General features: G+C 44.0%; 1 protein-coding gene across 2 annotated transcripts in view; it reads left to right on the top strand.

Moving 5' to 3' along the window:
- The first annotated feature begins 643 nt into the window (after window positions 1–643).
- The window catches only part of SCAMP1 (secretory carrier membrane protein 1), a 67,349-nt gene continuing 48,258 nt past the window's right edge, over window positions 644–19,734 (top strand). The window contains exon 1 of one of the 2 annotated variants that reach the window (XM_077462591.1): window positions 644–815. In XM_077462591.1, coding sequence (XP_077318717.1) covers window positions 741–815 — 75 coding nt within the window. In that variant the 5' untranslated portion in view covers window positions 644–740. The remainder of the gene's footprint in view (window positions 816–19,734) is intronic. The other variant, XM_077462592.1, reaches the window with a different exon arrangement.

The following is a 19,734-nucleotide window of genomic DNA, read 5'->3' on the forward strand; positions in this document are numbered from 1 at the left end:
TTGCCCTCAATGTATGACTAAAATTTAGTTTATTCGATTTTTCTTATAACAAAAAGAAGAAAATATCTTTTTTTTTCAAAATTTTCGCTCTTTTTCCATTTATATCGCAAAAAAAAAAAATCGCAGAGGCAATCAAATACCATCAAAAGAAAGCTCTATTTGTGGGAAGAAAAGGACGCAAATTTCGTTTGGGTGCAATATTGCATGACCGCGCAATTACCAGTTAAAGCAGCGCAGTGCGAAATTGCAAAAAGACCTCTGGTCCTTAAGGTATTTATTGGTCCGAGGCTGAAGTGGTTAAAGAGCAGTGTATTCACTAAAGTGCAGTGCGTTCACTTCAGTACAGTGTGTTCACCGTAGAGCAGTGTGTACACCATAAAGCAATGTATTCACTATAGAGCAGTGTGTTCACTTTAGTAGTGTGTTCACTATAGAGCAGTGTGTTCAGTATACATTCGTTATAGTGTAGTGTGTTCACTATAGAGCGGAAAGTGGGCCAGGCACAAAGACAACGCAGGCACAGCCCTGCCATATGCCGGTAAAAGATGGAGAGCTCGGACCGGAAGTATTATTTCTCCGTAGTTCCAGCTCTCCAGGATTCCCCAGCCTGTCTCTGCACCGGTTACGTTTGCAGTCGGGTTGAGGCGGTGACGTCATATCCGGGGCGGCCATTTTTTCGGCTAGGGCTAGCGGTTCGTGCGGGTGGGAACCCGGCGAGCTGCCTGTGACCAGTCAGCATCATGTCCGACTTCGACAGCAACCCGTTCGCGGATCCCGACCTGAACAACCCGTTTAAGGTGAACCGGGGAGGAGGGGTGAGAATCCGCCCGGCGCTGCTCTCTATACCTCCATCCTATACAATGTACTGTCTATACACCCCCAGCCTCTACGTTCCATACTGTTTTCACCCAACCTATACATTCCATACAGTGTTCTCTACACCGCCAGACTACATATTATATACAGTGTGTTTTATGTCCAACCCATACATTTCATGTGCTTTATATACCCAGCCTATACTCCGCTTATACATCCTTTACTATATTATAGATTTATATGAAACCTATACATTCCATACTGTGTACTATACATGTGTATATACAACCTATACCATGTTCTGTATACATTCTATGCCATGTAATCTATATATAGCCTGCCTAAACCTTCCATACCATGTACTTTATATACATTCACCCGTGCCATGTACTTTACATGCACCCACTTATTCCATGTACTCTGCTTACCTAGCCTATATATTCCATCCCATGTATTGTGTGTGTATATGTACCAAACCCATACATTCCTTGCCAATATAGATATTCATATATGTTTTGTAGATCTCCACGTATATATCTCCCACCTATACCATACCTGGCTCATTCATTTCATATCATGTACTATATATATCTCCATCCAAACTACACATTCTATACATTCCCAGCCTATATATTATCTACCATGTACTCTATAGGCACACAGTCTTTGTAGTATATGCCGTGTATTATAGACACAGCATGCACATAACATTTATCACATAAAGGCAGTATATGACATGTACTCTGTGTATAGATTTATAAAGTACACACAGCATTTGCTGTTTCCATACTGTACACAGCCTGTATATTATGTCATGTCTGTAGATACACAGCTGGTGCATCCAATGCATTGAATACTGGATGTACATAGCCAGTGCATCATATACCACTTATTTTGTACATACTGTCCATGGTCAGAATTGTATGTCATGTATTCTGTGCACTCTATGGCATATATTTTGTGTATCAGCAAATCTACAAATTACACATGTATTTGGATGTGGAGTTAGACCGATATTCTATACACAGCCTGTGAATTGGATGCCTTTCATTCTATTCATATGGTGGATAGATTGGGGTCCTGACACTTCTGCTGTTATCTCTAGTTTATACATGTACATTATACAATTTTTATTTATTTTTTTACTTTTTTTTATTATTATTATATGTAACCAACAATCCAGGTATAGAACAATGCTTCCTGACCTTTCTAAACTTAGGTTGTGTAAATTGTACCTCTCGAGGTGGGTGGGGCAGAAGGCAGAATAGGGGGTGGAGCCAATTGGGAGAAGATTCAAGTGAAAGAAAAGATGTTGCTGTGTCAGTGGGAGGAAAAAATGGCACAGCATTGGTGTCACTGTAATAAAGGAGGGATCTGGGTTGGCAAAGGTTTGAGGTGTACCATGTCACTGTGGTGCATCCAGTGTTATCCCAAGGCCTGCATGGGGTATGGCCTGCGTCACTGAATTCCCTGGAACTGGGGTTACTTTAGCATTTTGGGGAGTGTGCAGTAGAGCTGCACAATTAATCATTAAAAAAATTGTTATCTAAATTCGTGGGAGAATCGTGATCTATCTTCTAAGCAAAAAAAAATTGTGATTCTCATTTTAGCCAGAATCGTGCAGCTCTAGTGTGCAGTAGAGGCTTTGGCATGCCTCTATGATGGGTGTCTGGGTCATGGAGGATGCAGATGGTGCAAGGGTACAGTCTGGTGGCTCACATGTATGTTGCAGTTAGGGGAGGGCCCTAGCAGGGCTTTTGGTCTGTGAAGACTGTAGTGGCTGGGAACAATGCTGCAGAGTGTGCAGTGGGGTCTCCTCTGATGGAGTCACCTTAATGGGCTGGTGGATCAGGCTGAACGTGGTGCCATGATTCTATCTCTGTTGTATGCCACTTCCTTCTCCAAATGGCAGTATCCACTCTTAGATATACGGAGGGTATATCTCTCCACTGGGGACTCGTGATGGTGCCACCTAGTAATATAAAATGATGGTAGGAAGCTGCAGCCACAGAATTACTCTGGTAACACTAAGACCGCTTTCACACTGAGTCGCTTTTCAGGCGCTTTCACTCTTAAAAAAAAAAAAAAAAAAAAAGCACCTGAAAAGCTCAAGAAAACCTATTTCCATTTAAAATCAATGAATGTTAAGGCTCCTTTCACACTGAGGCGCTTCTAAACTGCCAGTAAAACACTGAGCGCTTTTCAAGATCTTTCCATTTAATTTAACGGAGAGGAACCGAACAAAAGTATACGCTATTCACACTGGTGATTAGGGCCAGTGGAAATTGCAGCAGCAGTTCCTTCTGTAGCTCTCTACTGTTAAGTATACGTAAAGGTCGCTGGTGGACACAGCTATGCAGTGATCGCTGCTGGGACACACTTTGTACACACCTTTTATAGTGAGTGGAGACGGCAGCCATACCTAGCCGCTGACAGGAACAGAAGGAACTGACACTACAATTCACACCGTCCCTAATTGCCGTGTGAATGTTACCTTACCCCGGTCACAGCCCTTCTCACAGTGGACCAAATAGACAGAATTAGGTCCCTCACTCCCCACAGCCTTTCGCTGCCATTAAAAAATAATGTTCAAATACTCCTCAATGTGCTGCTGAGGGTGCTTGTGCTCCAAGTTGGGAGCCAATGGTATAGAGCCATGTTGTAGAATAATTTTCAGGGACCCCCAGACGGCCAGGAGGCCGAGGACATGGTATGATGGCCGCCCATGATGAGAGCCACCTTGCGGCCGTCGTATTACTAAACGCAGGATGGGAATGGCACTCCTGCGCAAATCGCTGTAGCTGTACGGCGGGTGCTTTAATGAGTATAGGGGACCGCTTGCCGCGTCACTAAAGATCTGATTCGCCCATCCCCGACGGCCACGATTGCTCCTGACAGAGCAGGAACAGGGATTTGTGTGTGTGTAAATCCACAAATCCACATCCGGTCAGGGGAGAGGAGACAGATTGTGTGTTCCTTGTATATAGGAACACTGGTCTTCCCCAGTCAATCCCACACCCCCCCCCTCTCGTTGGTAAACACACTGAAGGTACACATTTAACTCCTTGATCGCCCCCTAGTGTTAACCCCTTTCCTGCCAGTGACATTTATACAGTAATCAGTGCATTTTTATAGCACTGATCGCTGTATAAATGTCAATGGTCCCAAAAAATGTCTACCACAATGTCGCAGTCCTGCAAAAAATAAAATAATAAAAATGCCATAAATCTATCCCCTATTTTGTAGACGCTATAATTTGCGCAAACCAATATACGCTTATTGTGTTTTGTTTTGTTTTTTCAACCAAAAATAGAAGAATATATATCGGCATAAACTTATGTTTTGTTTTTTCCCCCACAAAAATGGCACTCTTGTTTATAGGGCAAAAAATAAAAAACGCAGATGTGATCAAATACCACCAAGAGAAAGCTTTATTTGTGGGAAAAAAAAGATGTCCATTTTGTTTGGGTACAATGTCACACATCCACACAGTTGTCACTTAAAACAATACAGTGCCGTATTGCAAAAATGGCTTGGTCAGGAAGGGTGTAAATTCTTCTAGGGCTGAAGTGGTTGAAGCTCAGTAAACACATTACAACAGTGGTGGTCAATGTACTTGTTGGAGCCTCATGTGCAGCCCCTAATCTTGCCAAAGTACTTCTCATAATCAGTGAATGTAACGCTACAGAAAGCTGTCGGTGACCGCGAACATAGAAGTTAGTTTTAGACCAGGGGTCCTCAAACTATGGCCCTCCAGCTGTTGCCAAACTACACTTCCCATGACGCATTGTAAAAATCTGACATTCGCAGACATGACTAGGCATGATGGGAATTGTAGTTCCTGAACAACTGGGGGGGGGGGCATAGTTTGAAGACCCATGTTTTAGACTATGGGCATGCTGCAAGAGATGCTTAGAGACTGGGCGTGCTACGAGGCATGGTTAGAGAGACTGCGGGCGTGCTACGAGGCATGGTTGGGGGACTGCGGGCGTGCTACGAGGCATGGTTGGAGAGATTGCGGGCGTGCTACGAGGCATGGTTGGAGAGACTGCGGGCGTGCTACGAGGCATGGTTGGAGAGATTGCGGGCGTGCTACGAGGCATGGTTGGAGAGATTGCGGGCGTGCTACGAGGCATGGTTGGAGAGACTGCGGGCGTGCTACGAGGCATGGTTGGAGAGACTGCGGGCGTGCTACGAGGCATGGTTGGAGAGACGGCGGGCGTGCTACGAGGCATGGTTGGAGAGACGGCGGGCGTGCTACGAGGCATGGTTGGAGAGACGGCGGGCGTGCTACGAGGCATGGTTGGAGAGACGGCGGGCGTGCTACGAGGCATGGTTGGAGAGACGGCGGGCGTGCTACGAGGCATGGTTGGAGAGACGGCGGGCGTGCTACGAGGCATGGTTGGAGAGACGGCGGGCGTGCTACGAGGCATGGTTGGAGAGACGGCGGGCGTGCTACGAGGCATGGTTGGAGAGACGGCGGGCGTGCTACGAGGCATGGTTGGAGAGACGGCGGGCGTGCTACGAGGCATGGTTGGAGAGACGGCGGGCGTGCTACGAGGCATGGTTGGAGAGACGGCGGGCGTGCTACGAGGCATGGTTGGAGAGACGGCGGGCGTGCTACGAGGCATGGTTGGAGAGACGGCGGGCGTGCTACGAGGCATGGTTGGAGAGACGGCGGGCGTGCTACGAGGCATGGTTGGAGAGACGGCGGGCGTGCTACGAGGCATGGTTGGAGAGACGGCGGGCGTGCTACGAGGCATGGTTGGAGAGACGGCGGGCGTGCTACGAGGCATGGTTGGAGAGACGGCGGGCGTGCTACGAGGCATGGTTGGAGAGACGGCGGGCGTGCTACGAGGCATGGTTGGAGAGACGGCGGGCGTGCTACGAGGCATGGTTGGAGAGACGGCGGGCGTGCTACGAGGCATGGTTGGAGAGACGGCGGGCGTGCTACGAGGCATGGTTGGAGAGACGGCGGGCGTGCTACGAGGCATGGTTGGAGAGACGGCGGGCGTGCTACGAGGCATGGTTGGAGAGACGGCGGGCGTGCTACGAGGCATGGTTGGAGAGACGGCGGGCGTGCTACGAGGCATGGTTGGAGAGACGGCGGGCGTGCTACGAGGCATGGTTGGAGAGACGGCGGGCGTGCTACGAGGCATGGTTGGAGAGACGGCGGGCGTGCTACGAGGCATGGTTGGAGAGACGGCGGGCGTGCTACGAGGCATGGTTGGAGAGACGGCGGGCGTGCTACGAGGCATGGTTGGAGAGACGGCGGGCGTGCTACGAGGCATGGTTGGAGAGACGGCGGGCGTGCTACGAGGCATGGTTGGAGAGACGGCGGGCGTGCTACGAGGCATGGTTGGAGAGACGGCGGGCGTGCTACGAGGCATGGTTGGAGAGACGGCGGGCGTGCTACGAGGCATGGTTGGAGAGACGGCGGGCGTGCTACGCGGCATGGTTGGAGAGACGGCGGGCGTGCTACGCGGCATGGTTGGAGAGACGGCGGGCGTGCTACGCGGCATGGTTGGAGAGACGGCGGGCGTGCTACGCGGCATGGTTGGAGAGACGGCGGGCGTGCTACGCGGCATGGTTGGAGAGACTGCGGGCGTGCTACGCGGCATGGTTGGAGAGACTGCGGGCGTGCTACGCGGCATGGTTGGAGAGACTGCGGGCGTGCTACGCGACATGGTTGGAGAGACTAGTAATGCTCAGATGCCCTTTTTTTTTATCGGAGAGTAGTACGAGCACTGATACTTTGCAGTGCAATTTGCATCCATATAAAATGAATGGGTGTAAATCGCACTGCAAAGAGTTGCATGCAATTTAATCAGGAATGCGGTGTGATTCCTGTCCGAAGCGGTATTCACACAGGAACAGTGCGGGAAACCACATGCGGTTTGGACAGGAATCCCAACACATTCCTGTTCAAATTGCATGTAATTCTGTGCCATGTGATTTGCACTTATTTTGTATGGATGCAAATCGCACTGCAAGCTAACGGTATTGGGAGCATTTTTAAAGTATGAATACTTGTGAAAATACTCAATATCGTCACCAATACCGGTATTGGTGCATCCCTAATAAAGGCTACGGGGGTGCTACAAGAGATGGTTAGAGACTATGGACATGCAAAATTATTACTTGATATTTGTTGTTAAAAAAAATATCACGTTTTTAATAAATCTGTTTAAAAAAATAAACATAAAAAGATAAATTGGATGGGCACAAAATGTCCAATGCACAGCAAATGTAAGCTAATATGAATGAAACCAACCAAAACAACAAGTTTAAAGAATATTTTTCCTTCACTGGTAAGCAATAAGTCAGACCATGGTCTGCAGGGGTCCCGAGGGCTGCACAGTTGGTGCCAAAGGGACACAGATTGACCACCAGGACTCCACAAATAAATTTACAATCTTCTTTATATTTACCAAATGCCATATATTTGTGCCCTTAATGCTGCATAGCTGCTGGTAAACCTATGTGAGGATGTACAACCACATTGTAATATTTGGGGCCAGTTTTACAGTGAGTATCACACCATTCTCATTAGTCTCTGCCACAGCACAGTGCACATTGTAATTACTTATGTGCATTTTTCCGTGTTTCCTAACTAATGTGAAACATACAATGAACCTATAAAGGAGGTATGAGATCAACCTAACCGGGAGAATGGGGGCTTGTGCAATGCCGCTGGAGATCGCCACTTAAATTTGGGGGCTGTCCGATAAATCAGACTGTTGTACGTTGTACTGTGATTTCATTTGGGAGATTCCCCTGGAGGAACATTAGACTGGTGCTGTGGTCAGGAATGATTCATGGCTTTAGTATGTAATATTGATCAGAGGTGGATAAAGACTGGGAAATGTGTACTCTGCCAGCTATACCGATCACTTGTAATAATAATCTCTTTCATGTTTGTTCTTATCCTGTGTGATAATACTGAACACACACACACAATCATGAAGTGTTGCCACTAAGTATTCATAGGTATAAAAGTGAAAATGATGTCATTCAAAATGCAAATACAAGTAATTGTAGATTTAGCTTTGCACATTGGAAATGATATGCAATAAAACGGTAATGCCTGCACATGTTGTTAAAGCAAATCTATGCTTACTGAAAATCTAACTACATGAATCAGCTAGAATCAAGTATACAGAGACAGTAATGAGGTCTGGGTGCCCCCAAAACAGTCCCAAACAACAGTGCACCTTTATCCTGTTTGCTAGTCTGTGACACAAGTTAGTTTGAAGTCTGTAGAAGTCAGCATGACATGTACAACCCTCTACCATGAAATCCATTAGGCTGGGTTCACACTAGTGCAAATGGGATGCAGGTTCCTCCGCATCCAGTTCACAATAGCAGGAGATTATCACCGGCTCTCTATGGACATATCTCCACTGTAACTCCAATGTGTCTTTTGGTCCATTTCAGGTCCGAATTCAGTCAAAAATTGGGCCTGAAATTGGACCTGAAATGGTGAACAGGGATGCACTGAACCCCTGCTGTGACACATGTGGCTTAGATTTGAACCCAGCCTTAATCTTTCCTAACAGTATCCAAAGTCCCAGACAGGGAGCCAGGACCATAAGGCTTCATGCACACAGGACTCTTCTTTCAGAGGTGATCGAATACCACCAAAAGAAAGCTCTATTTGTGGGAAGAAATTGATAAAAAATGTAGTTTGGGTACAGTGTAGCATGACCGCGCAATTGTCATTCAAAGTGCGACAATGCTAAAAGCTGAGAATTGGTCTGGGCAGGAAGGTGTATAAGTGCCTTGTATTGAAGTGGTTAAGGTAAAACATTGAATTCCTTAAGCACCACTTTTAAATAAAGTTAAAAAAAGGAACAAAAAATTGCCCAAAAAAGGGGCATAGTTCGTGGACCACTTGGACTTTTTCCACTGTTATTCCTCTATATTTCTGTTTCTACTGTCACAAGGGGCCTCATATCCGTATGCATAAACATACAGTATATCCTTGCAGATTACCCACACAGCCCTTTGAAAGGCCTGTAAAAGAACAGTCTATCTGATGATGGGAGCATAGGGATTTCTCTATCCCATTTCCCACAAAGCAATGCCTGTGTGACCAACTGACAGGCCCAAGCATTGGTACATATAGGTGAGGGATCACAATGCTTTATTTCCCCTTTCAAAAAGCTGCTATACATACACATGCGCTCTACTGAGGAGCTTTGTAATGATGCATGGTTGTATTAAAGTTCTGCCCTATCACCCAGTGGTGCATATTCTTCTGTTAGAATTTTCTGTTAGAAATCAGGTTATTTTAAAAAGAAATAGGGAGTAATATTGTTTTAATAGTGTTTCATGTTAAAAATGTATTTACTCTGGTAAGGAAAGCTTTCAGGGAGGCAATGGATGGCTGTATGTAGGGCTTAGAGCTGTCCCTGGGTGCCCACCCTTTTCTTGTCTTACAGTGCACATACATATATATATGTATGTGTATGGGCTGTTACTGATTAAAATTTTCGTGTCCAATTAATAGATTTTTTTTTTTTTTTTTATCAACTAATTTTGATTAATTATAACGCACATACAGATCCAACTACTTTTTAGCTGATCTCCTTGCATTGCAACTCTGCCTTAGTCAGTGGTAAATGTGGTATACACTATATACAATGACCTGACACTAGTTAGTTTCCGCAATCCATGACTTAACTTCACAGTTCACACAAATATGTTTTAAATTCAAACTGTAGCCCTGACGTAAGTAATTTTTTTTTTCCACAGTAGCGTGACAATCCCTCCACCTCTGGTCTAACTAATCACTCTTACCTTATGGCATGGGCCCCTGTACAAACAGGTGGTCATGCAAGCGGGTATCAAAAGGGTTAACACGGACCATAAACTTCTCTCATGTCTCCTTAGATCTCAGCAAGGACGCCAGGTCATGGGTAGAAAGAAAAGATCGGAGTGCTCACCGCTTAAGTATAAGATTTCATTTTTGTGTTAAAACACAAACTACTCATATAAAGATGATAAAAACGCAGCATGTAAAGCCGACAATCATGTTAATTCCAAAGGGCAGCAGCGGGTAACGTCATGCGTAGCTCCTCCCCCATACGTCTTACGTTCAATCAGAACTTAAGCGTCACTGGACTCCTCCCCCTCCCCTGTGTTAGCAGACTGAGGCACTTGGGGAAGGTGGGAGGAGTCCAGTGACGTCAACGTCTGTGACATCACCGGATCTCCAACGGAACTCCCTGAAGACCCGGCGGAGAGGTGAGTACCGATCAACATAGTTAATTGAGGAATTCATCTTTAACCACTTTCAGACCGGAACAAATTGCTGGTCAAAGACCAGACCACTTTTTGCGATTCGGCACTGCGTCGCTTTAACTGACAATTGCGCGGTCGTACGACGTGGCTCCCAAACAAAATTGACGTCCTTTTTTTCCCACAAATAGAGCTTTCTTTTGGTGGTATTTGATCACCCCTGCGGTTTTTATTTTTTGCGCTATAAACAAAAATAGAGCGACAATTTAGAAAAAAACGCATTATTTTTTACTTTTTGTTATAATAAATATCCCCCAAAAATATATAAAAAAACATTTTTTTCCCTCAATTTAGGCCGATACGTATTCTTCTACATATTTTTGGTAAAAAAAATCGCAATAAGCGATTATTGATTGGTTTGCGCAAAAGTTATAGCGTTTACAAAATAGGGATAGTTTTATAGCATTTTTATTAATAATTTATTTTTTATTTTTTTACTAGTAATGGCGGCGATCTGCGATTTTTATTGTGACTGCGACATTGTCGGGGACCCATCGGACATTTTTGACACATTTTTGGGACCATTGTCATTTATACAGTAATCACTGCTATATAAATGCAGTGATTCCTGTGTAAATGACACTGGCAGTGAAAGGGTTAACCAGTGGGTGGCAGTGTAGGGGTTAAGTGTTCCTAGGGGTGTGTTACTAACTGTGGGGGGGTTGGGCTTTCATTTAGTGTACACTGATCTCTGCTCCAATCACATGGAGCAGAGATCAGCGTCACTAGTTGCTAGGCAGAATGGGAAAATGTTGTTTATACAGCATTTCCTCCATTCGGCCGCTCCGTGAGACGATCGCGGGGTTGCCCGCGGCGATCGAGTCCGCGGGTCCCGCGACCGGACTCACGGGGGTCCCGACCAGCGCGGGAGCGCGCCGCCGGCGGCGCGCTCCCGATGGCACGGCGGCAACGAATATTGGACATACATGTACGCCAATATGCCTGCCCGTGCCATTCTGTCGACGTACATCGTCGTGCGCTGGTCGGGAAGTGGTTAATTTCCACAGTCGCTCTCGCTCTCTCTTTATTTATATATATATATATATATATATATATATATATATATATATTTATTTTTTCCCTTTCACGAGATAATCTCTGTGATGATTGCAAACGCATTAAATGGCAATTACAATATGCAAACTCACCTTCTGGAGCATGTCGCACGCTACACCCATGTTTAGGGCGTAACATGTTCCAGACTTGCCCCCTGCCCTCCTTTTTTATATTAGGGCATTGTGGGAGGTGTGGCTATCCTACAAGTGAGAGTTTTTGTGAATCGCACAATGATTTATCATCTACTGGGGCAAGTATGACGTTATATAGTAGGTGAGGTTGAAAAAAAGATGCAAGACTATCAAGTCCAACCTCTGTGTGTCATTAGTCAGTATTACATTGTTTTATTGCAAAAGGTAAATTAATCCTTTAAAAAAACTATTGAGAGCAGCCATTGTTATTGATGTGGCTATAAATGCACATTTTTATTTGTCTGTTGTGATTATTATACAGGATTTATATGTTTTAACAGTTACTTCAAAAGATGTGAGAATATTGTGACATTTACCAAAACTTTGCCTGTATATTGTCCGTATTGATAAAGCAGTTTATGCACAGTGTAATATTACATTTAATAATATTTATACTTTAATATAATAGTCTTGTAATATCTTTTTCCATCTTCTATAAAAAACATTCATTCAGTAGTTGTTTCAGATGTACAGCTGCGGTCTCCGGTGTTTGTTGTCACCCTAGCAGTACTGTCTCTGGTTACACTCGGGCCTGTCTTCACACATAATTAATGTATGCTCTTTGTGTGTGCAGCATCCTAGTCTTGTGGGTTACTTGTATCTCAGCTTGCAGCATCTTTCATTTAGTGTGTGTGTGTATATATATATATATATATATATATATATATATATATATATATATATATATATATATATATATATATATATATATATATATATATATATATATATATATATATATATATACATATACATATACATATTTTATAGTCTCTCACAAAGACTTCAACTTCTTTGGTCAACCATGGTGAGGCCTGTTCTGAGTGGAACCTGTCTTGTTAAGCCGCTGTATGATCTTGGCCACCATGCTGCAGCTCAGTTTCGAAATTTTGGCAATCTTCTTATAGCCCAGGCGGTCTTTATGTAGAGCAACAATTCTTTTTTTCAGATCCTCGGAGTTCTTTGCCATGAGGTACCATGTTGAACTCAAAGGTTAAACACCACGTTCAGCTAATGTAATTTCCAAACATAAAAAACATCATGTGTGAATCAAAAATGCAATATAATTCACAATAATTTAACAGTTCCACTTCTCTTGTGCTAGATCAAAATTAGACTCCTTTCACACCACATCGCCCATAGCGTGGGCGGTAAAATGCTGCTATTTTTAGCGGCGTTTTACCGCCGGATTTGCAACGAGAAAGGGTCAAACGCCGCAATAGCGGCATTTTGCCGGCGGTATTGCATCGCTGCCCCATTAATTTCAATGGGGAACTGCGGGGGAGGAGCGGTAAACACACCGCTCCTTCACTGCTTCAAAGACGTCCTGCCAGCGCACCGCTGTAGTGTGAAAGCCCTCGGGCTTTCGCACTACAAACAATGGTGCAGCTTTTTTAGAATATAGCACCTTCAAAACACCCTGGTGTGAAAGGGGTCTTTGAGGTGCTCCAAATCAGTGTGCAGACAGGTGTCCCAGATGGATGTGCACTCACCCTTTGAGTTGACCACCTATTGCTAGAGTGATCCCTTGTGCGTTGTGGGGATATGTAACCCCTGGACAATGTAATCCAGGTCAGCTGCATTTAGAATTTTCATCCATGGATAGGGAGAAAGAATGACAGAGGGGGGCATTTCATTTGCCTCTAACTGTTTTTCAACAAAGTCTTGAAGTTTTTTCTTTGTTCTCCATGAAGATTCTTCAGCTTCTCTGGAATCTTCTGAAAAAAAAACTCATTTGTGACAGGCCTCAAAGTGATAGTGCCTCAGTTGAACCACATGACCGCTCACTGGCGTCTTTCTTGGAAGATTTCCTTTCTGAGCAGTCATGTGGTACAACTGAGGCACTATCACTTTGAGGCTATTCAAGAATCTTTAGAGTTCATTATGAACTTTTTTAGAAGATTCCCGAGAAGCTGAAGAATCTTCATGGAGAGCAAAGAAAAAAGCTTCTTCAAGACTTTGATGAATAACAGAGGCAAATGAAATGCCCCCCTCTGTCATTCTTTCTCCCTATCCATGGAGGACAATTCTAAACACAGCTGACCAGGGTTACATACAGTGTTCATTTTGGCAGAAAATTTCAATTTCGTTTTAGTCCCATTTTAGTCTTCTGCGATTGTTTTAGTCATATTTAGTCAACTAAAGCTCCAGTATATTTTAGTTGTTTAAAATCTAATGGGTGTAATTAAATTTTAGTACGTCAAACCCCCCTGGTTTTACTTACTCTCTGCCCAGGGTTCTCAGCTCTCGATTGGATAGATTGATAGCAGCGCAGCAGTTGGCTCCCGCTGCTGTCAATCAAATCCAATGACGCGGCACCTAGTCCTGCATTTAGCCTCTATGGACACAGATTGCTGGACTCTGGGGCATGCCTGCAAGGTATGATGTGGGAAGGAGCTGCGAGAGCTGCCGGGGGACCCCAGGAGAGCAGGTTTGGGGTCACTGTGTGCAAAACAAGCTGCACAGTGGAGATGAGTATGGAATGTTTGTTATTAAAAAAAAAAAAAAAAAAAACCTTACAATCACTTTAACATTTCTCTACAATTTCCAAACTCATAAACTGCTGGAGCGAAAAATCGAATATGTTATTATAGAGTATTGAGGTATGAACATGCACTACAGACTAGAGCTGCACGATTAATTGATAAGAATCAAAATTGCAATCTTTTTCTCTAACCGATCTTTAAAACGGCATGTCATGATTCTTTCTAACAAGTGCAGAGAGTTCTCAGAGCTGGGGAAAAGAAAAATCCAGACAGCCTGCCAAGTTTAATCACAACGTGTAAAATGAAGGAAGTTTAACCATTTAAAGAGCAAACCTTTTCTGACATCGATTACAAGGAAAAAATCATTATCTTCGACTAGAAAATTACTTGGAACACCAAAAAAAAAAAAAAAAAAAAAATATATATATATATATATATATATATATATATATATATATTTTTTTTTTTTTTTTTTTTTTTTTTTTAACAGAGGCCCTATAAAATAAAATGGTTGTTGCAATATTTTATGTTGCACTGTATTTGCGCAGCGGTCTTTTTTAAACTTAATTTTTTTTGATGAAATACACTTTAATAAAAAAAAAAAAAAAACCTTAACAGTAAAGTTAGCCCAATTTTTTTGTATAATGTGAAAGATGTTACACCACGAGAATCGTGATATTCTAAGCAAAAAAATTATGATTCTCATTTTAGCCAAAATCGTGTAGCCCTACTACAGACCAGTGTTCATTTTGAAGTCAAATTTCAATGTAGTTTTAGTCTTAGTCTTTTTTGACTAAAATGGAAATTTGGTTTTAGTCATATTTGAGTTGACTAAAATAGTATTTAGTCGACTAAAATGTTTTAGTTGACGAAATGAACACTGATAGCCTCAAAAAGCACAAGTGATCACTCTAGCGATAGGTGGTCAATTCATAAGGGTGGGTGAACATCCATGTGGGGCACCTCTGTCTGCACACTGAATTGGAGCACCTCCAATTGTTTGATTTATGCAGAAGCACTTTATTTCCCAACAAAGTGGGTCTGTTAAATTATTGTGAATATGATGCATTTTTGATTCACATGCTGTTTTTCATGTTTGGAAATTACATTAGCTGAGTGTGGTGTTTTAACCTTCTCATGTCACTGTGACGCTAGTCGGCGAACATTCACACTGCTCCTGTCAACTATTTGGTTCACTTTTTCATTGGTGCAAAGGTTTTTTCTTTGATCATGTTGAACTTCCAGTGACCAGTATGAGAGATGAGAGGGATAACACCAAATTTAACATGCCTGCTCCCCAGTCTCTCCTGAGACTTTGTAACACTAACGAGTCACATGACCTCGGGGAGTGAAAATGGCTAATTGGGCCTAATTTGAACATTTTCATTTAGGGGTGTACCCACTTTTGTTGCCAACAGTTTAGACATTAATGGCTGTGTGAGTTATTTTGAAGGGACAGCAAATTAGAGAGAACTGTACCTATTTCTTCAATGGCTAATTTGTAAATGTATGTTTTAGAGCTGCACAATTAATCGTCAAGAATCGTTATCGCGATCTTGACTAAAGTGTTTCCTGATTCTTTCTATGCAAAGAAAGGAAGAGAAAAACTGGGCAGTCTGCCAAGAATCAAAACATTCTTTCAGTTGAACTTGAGTATACACATTGTAACAATTTGTCAATGGACTAGGCTTTGTAAGTGAAAAAAAGTTTAACCACTTAAACACTAAACATTTTTCTGACTTTTGTTGGTTTCAAGTTAAAATCTTTTCTTTTTTTTTGGCTATATAATTATATATATATATATATATATATATATATATATATATATATATATATATATATATATATATATATATATAGTGAGGGGGTTAGCTCGGTAGCGGGTGTGTGTGACCCCCCTGGATGGGTTCACAACACAAAGTCAGGCACAGCAGACAGCGGTGTAGGTGCAAAAAACAAAAGATCCGGTTTATTTAGGCTACATGCAGTGATACATATAACAGCCAAACAAAATAAAACAAGAAAATAAATCCTGGTCAGCTTGACCTCTAACTACACACGTAGACTCCCTGTCTAATAACTGGGTGCAGCCTTGTGCTGCCCCAGTCCCTATTGTAGGGGTTTGCCACACAGGCGTTAACTCACCGCACAGAACAGATCTCAGACTCCCCAGTCTATACACACAAAACTGGTTCCAGGATGGAGCATCTCCCTATGCATGCTGGTTTTTTTTTGTAGAGGCCTTAATGAGCCCACTTAATTCAGCTGGGCTCATTAACTCTTCCCCTCTAATTGTAAAAGTCTGCATAAAGCCTGAATCTAGGACACACATATTTACCATCCTGGATACAACCAGGTGACTTTACCTGCCTGCTGCCACATACCCCCCCCCTCTTGTTTCAACCTTGGGGTTGTAACACCAGCAGTCAGACACGCATGTATCCGAGACAAAGCATCCACATTCCCCATTTTAACACCAGGGCGATGCTTAACTGTAAAGTTAAATTCCTGTAGGGCTAGGAACCACCTATTTACCCTTCTATTGGTCTCCTTGTTCTGAGCCATCCACTTTAAAGGAGCGTGATCAGTCACCAGGTCAAAGTGCCTACCTAGCAGATAGTACCGAAGGGAATCTAGAGCCCACTTCACTGCTAAACATTCCTTCTCAATCGTGGAGTAATTTACCTCATGGGACTTTAACTTCCTGCTGAGGTAAATGACTGGGTGCTCTTCCCCGTTCCAGACCTGGGATAACACTGCTCCTAACCCAACGTCTGATGCATCAGTTTGTACAACAAAGTCCTTAGAGAAGTCTGGTGAGTACAACACTGGCTGGCTACATAAGGCTGTTTTTAAGGACTGAAATGCTTCCTCAGCCTCTGGGGACCATTTAACCATAACCGACTCTTTCCCTTTTGTCAGGTTGGTGAGGGGCACAGCCTGAGAAGCAAAATGGGGAATGAATCGTCGATAATAGCCAGCGATTCCCAGAAAGGCTCGTACCTGTTTCTTGCTGTTGGGACGTGGCCAACTCTGTATGGCCTCGACTTTATTGACTTGGGGTTTTATCACTCCCCTCCCAATAGTGTACCCAAGATATTTGGCCTCCTCCTGTCCAATGGTACACTTCTTTGGATTGGCCGTAAACCCAGCTTCCCGGATAGAGTCTAGGACTGCTTGTACTTTTGGCAAATGTGAGACCCAGTCTGTGCTATGGATAATCACATCATCCAGGTAAGCTGCAGCATATTTCTGATGGGGCCTCAGAATCTTATCCATTTTCCGCTGGAATGTTGCCGGTGCATTCTGTAACCCAAACGGCATTCTCTTATATTGGAATGCCCCATCTGGGGTTACAAACGCAGTTTTCTCCTTGGCCGACTCGGCCAGGGGAATTTGCCAATACCCTTTGGTGAGATCAAGAGTTGTCATATATCGGGCTGTTCCCAGCCGGTCAATCAACTCATCTATACGTGGCATGGGGTAGGTGTCAAATTTTGTAACTTTATTTAATTGTCTAAAATCGTTACAAAACCGCCAGCTCCCATCAGGTTTGGGCACTAGTACAATAGGACTGGACCAGTCACTCTGGGACTCCTCTATCACACCCAATTCCAGCATCCTTTGAACCTCCCCACGTATTGCCTCCCATCGGGCCTCTGGTATTCTATAAGGTTTTAGTTTTACCCTTTCTCCTGGCGGGGTGATAATGTCATGCTCTACGCCAGATGTTTGTCCCGGAAGCTCAGAGAAAATCTCTTTGTTACGAAGTACAAACTCTTTAACCTCCTGTTGTTGGGGTTTCGATAAGGTGTCTGCTATTCCAACCTCAGGAACTAAGCAATCAGGCTGTACTTGTGACAAAGTCTCTGCGACTAGGGATTCCCTATCCCTCCAGGCTTTCAGCAGATTGACGTGATAGATCTGCTCCGGCTTTCGCCTTCCTGGCTGTCTAACCCTGTAGTTCACCTCACAAATTTTTTCAATTACTTCATATGGACCTTGCCATTTGGCCAGAAATTTGCTTTCAACCGTAGGGACTAGCACCAAGACCCTATCCCCCGGGGAAAAAGTACGGGTCTTGGCCCCACGGTTGTACACTCTCTGCTGTGCTAACTGCGCTTGGGTTAAATGTTCCTTTACAATTGGCATTACCTGTGCAATTCTATCTTGCATCAGGGCGACGTGCTCAATCACACTCCTGTGAGGAGAACTCTCATTTTCCCAAGTTTCCTTGGCGATATCCAGCAGCCCTCTTGGGTGTCTCCCATAGAGCAACTCGAAGGGTGAGAAACCCGTAGAGGATTGGGGTACCTCCCTAATGGCAAACATCAGATAGGGTATTAGACAATCCCAATTCTTTCCATCTCTATCCACCACCTTCTTTAACATTTGTTTTAGGGTTTTGTTGAATCTTTCAACCAACCCATCTGTTTGGGGGTGATACACAGATGTACGCAATTGCTTCACTTTGTACAACTTGCATAATTCTTTCATAACCCGGGACATAAAGGGTGTACCTTGGTCCGTAAGCAGTTCCTTACAAATACCCACGCGGCTAAAAACAAGGGATAGATCTTTGGCTATGGTTTTGGCCGAGGTATTTCGGAGAGGAATTGCTTCCGGATAACGGGTGGCATAGTCCAATATAACCAAAATGTACTGATGCCCCCTAGCAGACTTCATTATCGGACCTACCAAATCCATTGCGATCCTCTCAAAGGGGACCTCAATGATAGGAAGAGGTACCAGTGGGTTACGGAAATGTGGCATAGGTGCCGACTTCTGACACACAGGGCAGGAGGAACAATACTTTTCTATTTCCTTCATGACCCCAGGCCAATAGAATCTCTGCAATACCCTCTCTCTGGTTTTCTCTGTCCCCAGATGACCTCCCAGAATGTGTCCATGAGCCAATTCTAACACCAACTTCCTGTAAGGTTTGGGCACTACAAGTTGCTCAATGGTTTCTTCTGCCCTTTGAGCCACTCGATATAGCAGGTCCCTTTCCATAGTGAAGTAAGGATAAGGGCAAGTCTTATCTGGGTTCACTAACTCGCCATCTACTTTCACCACATTTTCCCGTGCCTTTATTAGGGTGGGGTCTTTTAACTGTTCTGTGGCAAAATTTTCCCTGTGAACCTCAAGATCCGAAAACTCCAGACGGCATGTTTTCATCTGAGGATGTTGGCTCCTCCCCAGTTTCTCGAGTTTCCCCCGCCAATACCGACAAGGGAAATTCAGGAGAGTCCTCACCACTCCCAGAGGAATTCTGGTCATCTTCCTGGTTTATAGGGGCACCAATGGGGGCCTCAGGACAATCCCAGAGTTCCCAGAATTTTGGAAAATCCCTTCCCACAATAGCATCATGTGGTAACTGAGACACTAACCCCACCTGATGAGAGAGGTTACCTTTGGGGGTCTCAAAAAACACTGAAGTTACAGGATACTCTCGGGTGTCCCCATGCACACAAATAACAGCCACCCTGTTCTTCCCAGAGACCTCTGTAGTAACTAATTCAGCTTTTATCAATGTTACCAGACTACCTGAATCTAGCAACACATCAACATGTCTACCATTAATACACATTTTACATAAATGTTTCTCAGGTCCCCGAATGGCAGTGCATGCAACTGTCGCAAACAGCGACTGACGTCTCTCCCTTATAAAGTCACATTGCATAGGCTCATCCACAACTGGGCAATTGGCTGCAATATGTCCCTCTTGCCGGCAGCGGTAGCAAATAATTTTTTTCCCTGCCTCTTGCAGTATGGGCTTCCTGGGCTGCTCCCGCCAGACCTTAGGTAGAACTCCCACCCTCTCACTCTCTCCACCCTCACCCCTTGGAGTCATCTTACCCGCCACTGGGGATGATCTGGTC

Source organism: Lithobates pipiens, unplaced genomic scaffold (assembly GCF_037356315.1).
Source record: "Lithobates pipiens isolate NorthernLeopardFrog02 unplaced genomic scaffold, aLitPip1_a1.2 Scaffold_3, whole genome shotgun sequence".
Lineage (NCBI taxonomy): Eukaryota > Metazoa > Chordata > Amphibia > Anura > Ranidae > Lithobates > Lithobates pipiens.